The 12400-nt window shown below is 51.4% G+C and overlaps 1 protein-coding gene across 2 annotated transcripts in view; it reads right to left on the bottom strand.

Annotated features, from left to right (window-relative positions):
* Positions 1–12400, bottom strand: part of LOC122387776 (transmembrane protein KIAA1109-like) — a 104633-nt gene that overhangs the window by 23489 nt on the left and 68744 nt on the right. The window contains exons 53-65 of one of the 2 annotated variants that reach the window (XM_043378226.1): positions 11930–12049; positions 11293–11470; positions 7971–8066; positions 7280–7470; positions 6810–6941; positions 5100–5192; positions 4751–4947; positions 3724–3813; positions 2454–2621; positions 1907–2116; positions 1482–1653; positions 755–1247; positions 245–443 (exon numbers count right to left, since the gene is read on the bottom strand). In XM_043378226.1, the coding sequence (XP_043234161.1) occupies positions 245–443; positions 755–1247; positions 1482–1653; positions 1907–2116; positions 2454–2621; positions 3724–3813; positions 4751–4947; positions 5100–5192; positions 6810–6941; positions 7280–7470; positions 7971–8066; positions 11293–11470; positions 11930–12049 (2339 nt within the window). The remainder of the gene's footprint in view (positions 1–244; positions 444–754; positions 1248–1481; positions 1654–1906; positions 2117–2453; positions 2622–3723; positions 3814–4750; positions 4948–5099; positions 5193–6809; positions 6942–7279; positions 7471–7970; positions 8067–11292; positions 11471–11929; positions 12050–12400) is intronic. The other variant, XM_043378225.1, reaches the window with a different exon arrangement.

Here is a 12400-nt window from a genome sequence, read left to right as displayed (position 1 = left end):
CGAACTGTCATGAGGAGACGCCAAAGAAACGCTCTTGTCATGGCATGAAGATTAAAACTACAACAAAAAATAATTAACAGGGAAACCATCAGAAGAACAAATCACCTGCTTTTCTACACAGAGCTAAAGAAGACTACCATATCGCCGTCCGGTTATTCACAAATGAATTAGATTCCCATGTTAAAAGAACCAATCCACCGTTGCGATTGAAAACATCCAGCGTTGATCCTCGCATCCCACTTACATCAGCTCTAGGTCGGAGCGTTTCGACGAGAACACCAGGTCGAGGCTGGGCAGTCGCAGCAGACACTCCACTTTGGAGACGGGCAGACACGAGAAGCGGAACGTGGACGGCTGCATGTGGAAGAAGACGATGACGTCCACGGGGAAGGAGCCGGCCGAGCTGCCCGGCGCCCCGGCCAACGGGTCCTCGGTCGTGTCCTCTGCAAAGAGCATAGGGCGTCAGCACGAGCGAAATTCCTACCAGATAATCCAAAATAAGAAATCAATTGGTCATTCGAGAAAGCAGAACATGCTCAAATAAAATATCCGCTTGTCGAACTTTAATCCTTCGCTACATCGGACAGCATAACAATAATCCAATTGGGATTTGGGGAGGTATCTAACACATTTTGTTGGCCGGACAGACACAGCTGATGACAACCAGAGGATGCAAGAATGCAATGCTACCAAACAGACATTTTCCTTCCATATCAGCCCCGTCCCTCCGCATGCGTCTCGCTCCGTCACTCACCCTCCGGCGAGGGCGGTGGCAGGCTCAGACCCCGCGTCATCGGCAGCAACTCGAACAGCTGGTCCAGGAAGTCGAGTATGTGCGGCGACACAACCGTCTCGGTCGGGATGCTCTGCAGGGTCACCCACACGAACAGACTGGCCCGTTTGGAGAGCGGCGGCCGGCGGCCCGAGCCGCCTATCGAGCCCATTCCTGAGCCGGCGCTGGAGCTGCGCTCGAAGCTCGGCGTCGTGCCGCTCCGCTCCAGGCCCGGGGTACGGCCGCGGCCGGCCGGCGGGCTCGGGCCGTAGCCGGGCGTGCCGGAGCCGTAGCCGGAGGTAGCCGAGCCGTGTCCGGGGCCGGGGCTGTAGCCGGGGCCTGGTGTAGAGCTGGCGCTGGGCATCAGGCCCGGACTGAGCCCCGGGCCGCTGCGAGGGGACTCCGGAGTCGGTGGGACGAACGCCGCCGAGCGCTGGGACGGCGCCTCGTTCACCATTTTGGAGTCGTAGTGAAGCTGGCGGAGAGAAAAGACTGTCAACACCACCCTTCATCATCAGACGTAGGACACTTCAACAGGTCGATTCGAGCCATCACTAGTCATCAAAACGAACGAACATCACTAGACGCTGATTGCACATTTCAACAAGGCGATTCGAGCTGTTACCAATCGTCATTCAAGACGATCGCAGCTCGGCCACTCTCTCTTGAACTACGCAGCCACCGACATCGGTCCGGCTGTTGTACTCACCTTGACGTCGAGTCCCGGTATGTGGAAGATGGTTAGGTCGACGATGGAGGCCGAGAGCGTGGTGCCGGCCTTCTTCAGTCGCGTCTGTGAGCTACTGTGGAGCATGGCACCGCGCCGACGGGACGACGACGGCGTGCTCTCGTCCGAGAAGCCAGAGTGCTGCCGACCGCGCCTGGACAAGACGAGGAGGGCGGTCAGTTCTCAGGGACCGATAAAAATGTACAAAATAGATAGAAACAAAATAGGGGAAAAGAGAATCAACAAAATATCGCGCTTCCTTTTGCTGGTTGGGCTTCCCGGGCACACAGGCCAATAATTATGTATTGTATATAAGTTCACGACCACCCGCCGGACCACGCATTAAGCCTCCAATGCTATACCGTTTCCCGTTATGGCCGCGGCTCTCGTTCGTACTGATCCCTTACCGTTTGTACTGATCCCTGTTGAGCTGGTCGTCCGTGTCGGTCCTCAGATGCGCCGGGTCGCGGGTATGCAGCGCGCACTGTCCCGAGCTGACAAACACCTTCACGTCCAGCTCAAAGTGGATGTTGGGCTCGACCGGCGCCTGTTTGGGTGTGGTCGGAGAGGCGAGACCGGGCGGCGGAGGCCGGCGCAGCTCAACGCCGTCCAGCTCACTGGGAAGGAAAAATGGTGATGGTTACGTGAGAGTTGTGGGAAGGGGAGAGAACACTGGAATATCCAGCTACAATCTGGAATATCTTTTACACCTACTAGCAAAGAAAGATCGCACGGGCATGACCAACGTTTGACAATGATAGCGCAACATTAACATCAAACCCGCTTGGCACGATTTAGATGAAAGGTGAGACAATTCCATAACATATCACGAATCATCTAAAAGCTCTCACTACACAGAGAGTGACAAAATAAGAGCCACACCACCCTCCCCTATCACTCAGCCTTATAATTGCAGGCATCCCTACCCTCGGCTCTTGCCGCGCCGTCACTGACCTGGCGCTGAGCGGGACGCTGTTGACCTCGACCCCGACTCTCCCTCCATCTGAGCCGTGGGCCGCTGATTGGGACGGTCCGTCCACACTATCTGTGGAGCGCTGCGGCCGGCGGCTCCACGGGCCCGGCTGGACCGGCTCGTCCGACTCGTCAATGGAGGCGTGACGGCTGAAAGGGATAGGTCACGGGTCAGAAGGGGGCGGAGTGACGACAGGGGAAAGAGAAAGAGGTGGGCGAGCCGGAGGGAGAAACGGGCGAGTCTCCAGAAGAAAGGCGGGAGAGGCGGAGGATATGAGTGCTGAACAGAGAAATGGGGTAGGGTAGTGGAAGGGGGACATATGTGAATTTTGCTGAACATGGTGTACCCAGTTCAGAAAGACGGCTTTATCGGTCGGGACTTTGATTACTACTAGCCAACTGACAAGGAATGTTGTTATTAACGCGCACTATCTATTTGTTATTTTACGAGCTTGTGGTGTAAGTAAAGTCACCCTCTAGCATGAGAAGCAGGGTAGTTTACGAACAATAAATTAAACATTCAACACATCTGTATAGTAAAGCCGGTAAATCAGGTCACTCAAACGAATTACAGTATGAAGGTAAATTGGGGTTCCAATAAAAAAATATACGAACAATTGAACAGCCATCACGGGCGACGACGAAAAAAAAAAAACAGCAAATGAACACACGAAAACAATTAAGCCTGTGTGACATAAAAAAGAAGAAACGAGCATGTGCCAGGACTGCCAGCGATGGTTCACGCCAACCACGGGAAAGTTATGGCAAGCCAAATGCTAGCAAACCCAGCAGACCCGCTGCAAGATGGGTCGCGGTTGTAAGTGACGCCATGTTGGACACCCGGCATGCAGCATGCTTTTGGTAAATGTTCTTAGGCTTGGTATGAGGGCCATGCTGTGGACTAAGGATATTCTAACTCTAAGGCTACATGTGTAAATGTACTTCGTACTAAAATGCGAGTCTATGTGTAGATACACGCTTGCTTATCAACAAAGTAGGAATGAAACGAAAATGTGTTTCGCGATCCGCAGCAGCAAATAGCTAATTACATAAAAAATACTGTTCCACTAACGAGAGAAAAAGGAAAACAAGAGGTCAAGCAGTCTCAATCACATGTTTTCCTGAGCAATAACAGAGCATTACTTCCTCCCTCCTCCCACCAATGTGCACATCTGTCTAGTGACTACTACACTGAAATCCGTCCAACTACTGTCAGCTCTGGGCCGTTCGCGGCGATCCGGCGTCGTCTGACCTCAGCAGGATCTGGGTGTCGCTGAAGGTGACGCGGGCTGGCGGCGAGCCCGAGTCCTCCTCACCCAGCTCCGGCACCATGCTCTCCTCGCTAGGACAACACGGCCGCGCGGAGAGGTTAGTGGGGTGACGGCGGCGGTGGTACCCGTGTGGGAGGCGGGGACGGTGCGCCGGCGACAGCGAGCTCTCTCAATTTAAGTTGGGGATGTATTCACCGCACACCTTGGATACACTAAAGAAAGCAATGACGTCTGCTGTTTGACTGAAATCCGAATAGTTTTTTATATATTAAAATATACCAGAGACCGATTTACATATTAGGTAATCAGGGAACCAAATAATCCGATCAGTAGAGAAACTTTCTGGCCAGAGGAGAATAATGTTCTGAATCATTCCGTCGTTCCTAACGCTGGCGCACCGTTCCCGCTCGGCCCTTCACGACGTAAGCAGACTGGACGAGGGACACTGCAGGCACGTTAGTAACCCAATAAGTGCCAGAGCCAAACCCCAAACCCGTCAGAGTGCGACCAATGAGTGACAGCGTGACGGACGACAAGCAGCAATAGCCCCTCGGGCAGCCAGACGTCACCGGCCCCCAAATTGGTGAGATGTTATGCTAGGACAGCACGCAGTAAATATCGCAAAGGGCATGTTAAAGCAAACGACACTTAGGATAAAAAGACGATAAGACAACCGGCAATGAGAGTCAGGAAATCCAAAATTGAAGCACAAGTCACGCAAAAATTGTAATAAGAAATTTGGGTCTGATCAGTTTGTTAGAATAGGACAGAACACCAGTGCATACTTACCCAGAACGGTCTTGCGCCATTAGTTAAATCCAAGACAGCAGACTTCCAATCGTGACTAAATAGATAAATAGCTACCAAATAAATACCAAATAAATAGCTAGGTATTAGGTATTCCATAGGAACCACTAAGCACCCTAATCCTTCCTGCCGTGACGTGACATCCCAGCCTTATAAAAAGCATCCCTCCCCAGCCACCCGCATCCCCTTCCTCCGCCGCACCTGCTGGCCAGGTCGGCGGTCCCCGGCCGCCGCTCTCCGGGCAGTTGCATGGAGCGGGCCGCGCGCCGGCCGTGCGTCGAACGACTTCGGCTGGCGGCTACCGGAGGCGCAGAGCTGCCCAGAGACAGCTTATTGCCGACCGTGCCGGCGCGGATACTCTGGCGTCGCAGCCGCTTCATCATGTCACGACGGAAGTCCTGAAAACGACGGGAAGGAGAGCTTAGAGGATCGCAACGCGCAGTTAGTCACATAATTATGCACATTATGAACTACACCCAGCCCTGTTACCAAAGAGCAGTGCGCCCACAGACAAAACAGTAATATCGTCGGACGATATTCGGGATCGTACCTTGAAAACGACCGACTCGAACGCTTCCAGTTTGCGCGTTTCCTCTTCCAGAACCTTCCTGGAGGCGCCGTGTAGCATCAGCTCGTGCACCACCTGACGGGAGAGATCATTTGAAAGATACAGCGACACATTGAATCAAGAATCAAGGTTGTTTGGGCTCTAGAAGAAGACATAGATGTCTGTATGTTGTAGCCCACTTCCTTTTTAAATCACATGTTCTTCTGTGTCAGTTCCATTTCACTTGGGCCAATCTTGTCTGCCTGCTCGATGTTTTGGTCACTGGACGTCGAGGATACGGGGGAAAGAGGAAGGCTGCGCTTGACCGAACAACATTAGGCACAGGCTTATAGAATGCTCGGTAAAGTTACCCACATAAGATTATTGAAATCACGCTAGGCGAAGACCGACAATTTAACCCGCGCCGGACCGGTGCTCTGAGATTCCGCGCCGGGCCGGGGGGGGGGGGGTGTCTGAACACCCCCCCCTTCTAACTCGGCTCCTGGGCCACGTAGCGACACGCGGTAAGCGGCAATCGAAAGAACGTCCAAAATAAGGACGAAAACACCAGCCATTTTTTGGGTCAGGTCAAAGGTCAGGTCACCAGAGGTCACCGAAGGTAAAATGTTGACTATTTCAACATTTTGGAAACTGCCAGCGACTATCTCGGGAACCGATAGAGCTACAGCGCCACGGAAAAGCGCATTCGATAGCCCTTTTACAGCCCTTTCTGAGTAATGTTCTCAGATTTGACCTCAGGTCAACGGTTTAGCCTCCAGAGGGCAAAAACTCCAAAAATAGCCGTTTTTACGAAAAGCGTTTTTTCGGCAATAACTTTTGACTCAAAAGAGCTATGACATTACTTTTGCCAGCATCGTGTTCCTCTTGTCGAGGCGCGTCGAATGAACTATAATTTGACCTTGAAAGGTCAACTTGAAAATTTGACCTCAGGTCAAGGTCATGACCTGACCGAAAAAGGTCATGTTGCATATCAGTCGATCCGCAACGTCGAGCCGAACACATCTAAGGCGTTTTCAGCGCTCTAGCACGCCTCTATAAGAAATTATTAGCGAAAAACTGTTAGATTCTGTTCGTGAGCTGAGATGACCTCGGGGACATAACCAGGGGACACAGTTACCATTTTCCGGTTCAGTGTGTCAATTTTACCTACATCTCGATGTTTGAGAGTGTCTAGAATATCGTTCGTACAAAACAGACGCTTTTCAATTTTCTCCCATTGACTTATAATGGAGAGGTCGCAAAATTGACCTGACCTTAGGTCACCGATATAAAAATTCCGAGATATACATTTTATAGATAATGTTGCTCTTATCAACCGCAGAAAGTTTCAAGGCAATCGATCAATCGGTGTAGCTATGGCGAGCTACATTATTTTTTCTGAGGTGAGGTCACTTGGCGTGACCTGGTGACCTGACCTAGGGCGACCTGGGTCTGAAATTTGCACAACATGTGCGGAAAAGATGCCCGACCAGGTGGCGCCGTTTTTGAGATATCTGCGAAAAACCGCAGGAGAAAACCGTGTTCAACCCCCCCCCCCCCCCCCGGCCCGGCGCGGGTTAATAAGTCTTATCAGTTATCACTGCTTAAATATTTTTGTCACGGCAAACACAGGAGAAACTGCGTGTCTACCACTCCTGACTGGCCGCAGAATCACAAATAATCATACCAGCAGATTGGAGGGTAGATACTGACCTTAGCCTGTTCGTTCATCCTCATTTCGAGCAGTTTGGCGCGTTTGCGCGGGTCGCTGGTATCGCCCAGCAGGTGCTCCGAGTGCAGGTGCTCCGTCGAGGAGACGGTGCGCCGCCGGGTCAGCGTCGGGTGCTACCGTGGTCAGGAGAACACGACGATCGGTCAGTAATTATTGAGGACACAAGAGACGGGTAAATCTAATGACAAATGGTTTAATCGAGCCAGAAAAGGTCAAATCAGCACCGACAAAGTTGTAAAAGATAATCAGGCGGAACCCAGTCACCGGCTGCATCTAAGAACACCTCGCCAGAATACGAAAACATATTTATGCACAAAACAGCCCGACGCCCCCGTCAACGCATCAATTCACGTCAAGCTCTCGGTCTTCCTACCGCCTGTTGATCCTCAGGTCACAATATGCAACCCCTAATTCTTACCTCATTCTCTCTCCCCAGTCACTATCTCCTCACCTGCGCGCTGCTGGGCCCGTCGATCTCGGAGAAGCCGATGCCGGCAGCCTCTTCCTCTTCCTCGCCGTCTACGTCAGTGAACGTGGTGAGCGTGTTGGCCAGCGCGGAGAGGTGGCGACCGATGTTGATGTCCACGTTGATGTCCACGCCCTCCATCTGCCACGAGACGTTCAACACCCATTTGGCGTCTTCTGTTGAAGGACGGAGGGAGGGGGGGGGGGGCGGGGGGTTGTTAGTGTACGGCGGCATACCGATAGGTAGAAGAGCTGCGTTTTCTTACCACAGCTGAACTAACTCCGACGATTGCGAAGATGATTTTTTCTTCATTTATCACAAAGACAAAAACGTTAGCGTAAAAATGTGACGCTACTGAATATAACGAGTTAATGATAGTGATACTTCATGAGATGCGACTGCGTCTGTGACAAAAGCTGCAGATCGCTAAGCAACATATGAACATCCCGATGATGACTGCCGCTGAGGTCACTGACCTGCCGAGGCTCGGTTCATGCCGACGGCGTGGCTGTGTCAGTAGCTCTGCTGTATAATAGTGACACTGACCAATGACTATGGCGGTAGCCTCTCTCCGTAACTGACCTGCCGAGGCTCGGTTCATGCCGACGATATGCTGTGTCAGTGGCTATATGTTAGTGACAGTGCCTAAGGCAGTTAGTCGCCCTCCATCACTGACCTGCCGACGCTCGGTTCATGCCGACGGTGTGGCTGCAGACCTCGTACGTCCCCTCGGAGACCACGCACAGGTTCATGATGGCCGGGTCCGCGGTGTCTGTACAACAGTGGAGGTATGCAGAGGTCAGTGAAGGGGTATCGAACGAGGCACGCACACAGCCAAAGAACACAGCCAGAAGAGACAGCTGCAGGCTCTATAGACAGGGATAGTCCCAATTTGTGCGGCACAGTACTACGCCGACTGCCATGTCAGTGATAAGTCTGGGCTTGCTTGTAATGAGCAACATAATGGTGGGCACTGGGCAGTAGGCTTGTTCAAAAAAACCGAATTTTGGAAAAGTATACGGGCTCATGGCTCATGTGGTGCGGTATTCTTTTCTCAGTCCAATGATGCCCTTTTTTCCGAAAAGTCTTACTGCTAGGCGCTGCTCAAACGGCTTAAAGAGGACCATGTTACGCCCGCCGACCGGCCGGTGTCAATAAGGGCGAGAACTCGACGCCGCGCGCCGGCGGCAGCGCCTTATCGGCACCGCGCGCCACGGCATCTGCCGGGCGGCCGGCTGGGCAGGGGGAAGTTACAAGCGCGTGGTCTTATTGCACACGATCGGGGTGAGCTATCCCATGTTTTCGGGGCGGAAAGTTTCAGTGCAGCATCGGTGCGGCTGCTGCGGTGGTCTGTGTCGATGGTACAGAAAATAAGTCAAACATAGCTGAGAAAAGACTGAATGATTCCGGTTAGTTGCCTCGAAACAATCCATTTCAAGAATACATTTGCCTTCTTAACGTACCGTATCACTTGTTAATTCCTTAAAAAGCAAACTCTGAGCAATAACAGACTTCTTTGCATTGCTGTTGACAATTCACGTTACTTTTGGACGGTGGCTCGCACGCCCAATATGCTGCCACGCATCTTAAATCTAACGGCGAAACGCGCAACTGTGCGAGAATCGAAAATTCACGATTTACGTACAGCAAGAGCAGCCTGGCAATGCACAAGAACAGAATATGGAGACCCGGAAGTCATCGGTCCAAGTTTGGGGGTGGGTTTGACGAGCATGGGCGTCACCAATGTCATTATGCAGATACGTTGATGTCAAATGCTGAAGCAACAGAATCGACGCCAGGTTTAACTTAGATTAGCAGGCCGAAATAAAACATAGCATGTCCGGGAATGACAGGTGGCCACCCTGACAGTGTGACGAAGTGAGACATGAGTAGAGACATTAGCCGGAGTACCTATAAAGCGCCGTTTATCCAATCCTTCGAGCATAAGCGACGCCGGCAGTCCGGCCAGGGCGGCCGTGCCCACCGATGCCGATCAAGACCCGAATCCAGACCCGGCATAGAACACAGCTCTGCCCTGACGTGACACATTACCCCGGTATGTCACTCATGACGGATAGACCAATGCAGGAGCCTTGCCAGCTCCTGTTGTACCTACTACGTTAAATTTTCGATTCTCGCTAAGTTGCCGTTTCGTCGTTGGAATAGAGTTACGCGGCAGCATATTGGAGCTGCGAGCCACCGTCCAAAAGCAACTTAAATTGTCAACAGCAATGCAAAGAAGTCTGTTATTGCTCAGAGCTTGCTTTTTGAAGAATTAAAAAGTGATACAGTACGTTAAGAAGGCAGCTGTATTCTTGAAACGGATTGTTTCGAGGCAACTATCCTGAATCGTTCAGTCTTTTCTGAGCTCTGTTTGAGTTATTTTCTGTACCATCGACACAGACCACCGCAGCAGCCGCACCGATGCTGCACTGAAACTTTCCGCCCCGAAAACATGGGATAGCTCACCCCGATCGTGTGCAATAAGACCACGCGCTTGTAACTTCCCCCTGCCCAGCCGGCCGCCCGGCAGATGCCGTGGCGCGCGGTGCCGATAAGGCGCTGCCGCCGGCGCGCGGCGTCGAGTTCTCGCCCTTATTGACACCGGCCGGTCGGCGGGCGTAACATGGTCCTCTTTAAGCCGTTTGAGCAGCGCCTAGCAGTAAGACTTTTCGGAAAAAAGGGTATCATTGGACTGAGAAAAGAATACCGCACCACATGAGCCATGAGCCCATATACTTTTCCAAAAATCGTTTTTTTTTTAACAACCCTACTGGGCAGTCACGTCATGCTAAACATAACTGGATCTGGGAGAGGTGATGCTTTAGCTTTTTTTGTGGATGGCGATATGAAATAGCCATGTTTTAACACAGGATCACGAAACGGAGAAACACTGACTTGGACTGAGAATAGCGATGTTTTAACACAGGATCACGAAACGGAGAAACACTGACTTGGTCTGAGCACAGCATTTGAGAGTGATCAGTGGGAGGCACACGGATGTCGGATGGTTTAGACTGATAACTAACCACAACACCTACTCAACTACATCGTGTTAGCGCATCATACAATGGATAGTAGTGGTTACAGACTAACGTGTCCACTAGCGATGTCAAATATTTCGCTAAACAAATCGGACACATTTTCAGACCGTCATGCTAGATGCCAGGTAAAAGCCTGACCACTTTTTGCTAGAAGTTGACGTTGAACAAGCCGAAGATTTGCATTTAGGGCGAAAGGCATGTCAAAATCAACTGAACCGATTTCAGTGTGACGTGCCCGGAATAAATTCGATAAAATAGACGAAAAAAGTGATAGCATCGATTCAGCGAGAAAACATGATAAAGCGGTCGCTGTGCAAAGGTATGCACAGCTTCGTAGATCGTAAATAATTTCCTGTGAACAATATTATTACAATGTACTGTGAACAATTGTATCAAAGCAAAGTAAGAGGGGTTGCAGTTAATGCACGATCACATTTTAGCGAAAGTGATGTTCAAATAGGCATGGCATCAGCGCTGGCGAGTACGCACGGCACACAAGCATGCAGTGCGGGGAGACGACACGGATGCTCTCACACACAACAGCTGAGACTTTTCCAGTACATACCACTCTGAGCCGGCTGATATAAGCCCTCTGCCAACAACCGCGTCCATTGTCATAAGACAGTTTTAGCTTCTAGAATGCCAGTCTTGCAACAACTGGCTTCACGTAAAAATTGTCGGCTTGAAAAAGCCAAGGAACGCGATAATTTTGAGAATTGCACACCAAAACCACATTTTATTGGCCACGTAAATGAAAAAGTTCGCGACATTCCAGTAGGTTTTCGCACATAACTTTAGAGTAACTACTAATTAGAGTATTCACGCCTTCAACCACACAGGCATCCGAAAACGTTGTGCGAGCCAGTGACCTCCACCACATTTAACTGAAAACCCAACTCCTAACCCGCCTGGCTCGACCGGTTAGAGCTTCCCAGCCCTTCACTCGTCACTCACCTGGCTTCCAGTCGTCCAGACTCGTCTCAAAGTCGGTGGCGAAGCGCAAACAGAATCCGGTGAACCTTCCGCTGCAGATGAGCGAGTCACAGGTCATGGCCGAGACGGCCGTTTCTTCGAGCGTGAGCACCAGGGCGTCCCGAGAGTCGGCGTCAGTGACCATCTGGCCGCCGCCCATCTGTCGAAGAGAGGGGGAGAGGGGGTGATGGGCGTCACAAGAGTTGGCGTCAGTCACCATCTGGCCGCCGCCCATCTGTACGAGAGAGAAGGGTGGTCATGGGCGTCATGGGAATCGGCGTCAGTCACCATCTGGCCACCGCCCATCTGTGTAAGAGAGAGGGAGAGAGGGGTGGTGATGGGCGTCAGGGGAATCGGCGTCAGTCACCATCTGGCCGCCGCCCATCTGTATGAGTCAAGGAGAAGAAGGTAAGTGACAGCTTTTGGAAGGAAAAAGGGTGTTGGCAGAAGTTCAGGGTGAGAAGTTTGTAAGGTTGATGACAGTTCGCAAGCCACGTAACTGGTGATTCAATCTAGGCAGGCGAGATAGCTGGTGAAGAAACATATTTATCTCGGAACGTTTCTATTTGCAGCTCTGTTTGAAGACAGTTATGTTTAACAATTTTGTCTCCCCACTAACCATTGAGTGTGTGTTGATGGGCAGGCAGATGCCGAGGTCGTCCACAGTGACCTGCAGGAACAGCGTCGAACGCAGCGTGTTGACGTTGATGTGACTGATGTGGGGCACCTTGTCCAGCACCTGCCGGCCAAGAGAGAAGGGCGAACGTCAGAGGCTCAGAGCATCATGTTCCGTCACCAAGTCCACATTAGTCTCTTCTATATTGCCTAATCCGAACGCCCGTTTTTCTTCACCCTTCGCCGGTTATATCAGGGGCATGGTGGCGTATGCTAGGGTAGGAAATCACATTTGAGAAGCGAATTTCTCATAATCAGCATGAAATATTTCATTCCACCTATAGAAACCCCAAATGAGACATCATTCGACATTCGACATTGATCTTCCACTTACCACAGACTCCACTTACCACAGACTCCACTTACCACACTCACACACTACCCTGTTTCCCACCGACCCACCAGGCTATAAGTG

This window comes from Amphibalanus amphitrite, unplaced genomic scaffold, assembly GCF_019059575.1.
Source record: "Amphibalanus amphitrite isolate SeventyFive unplaced genomic scaffold, NRLGWU_Aamphi_draft 000298F_arrow, whole genome shotgun sequence".
Taxonomy (NCBI): Eukaryota; Metazoa; Arthropoda; class Thecostraca; order Balanomorpha; family Balanidae; genus Amphibalanus; species Amphibalanus amphitrite.
This window is presented reverse-complemented; position numbering and strand designations above follow the sequence as displayed.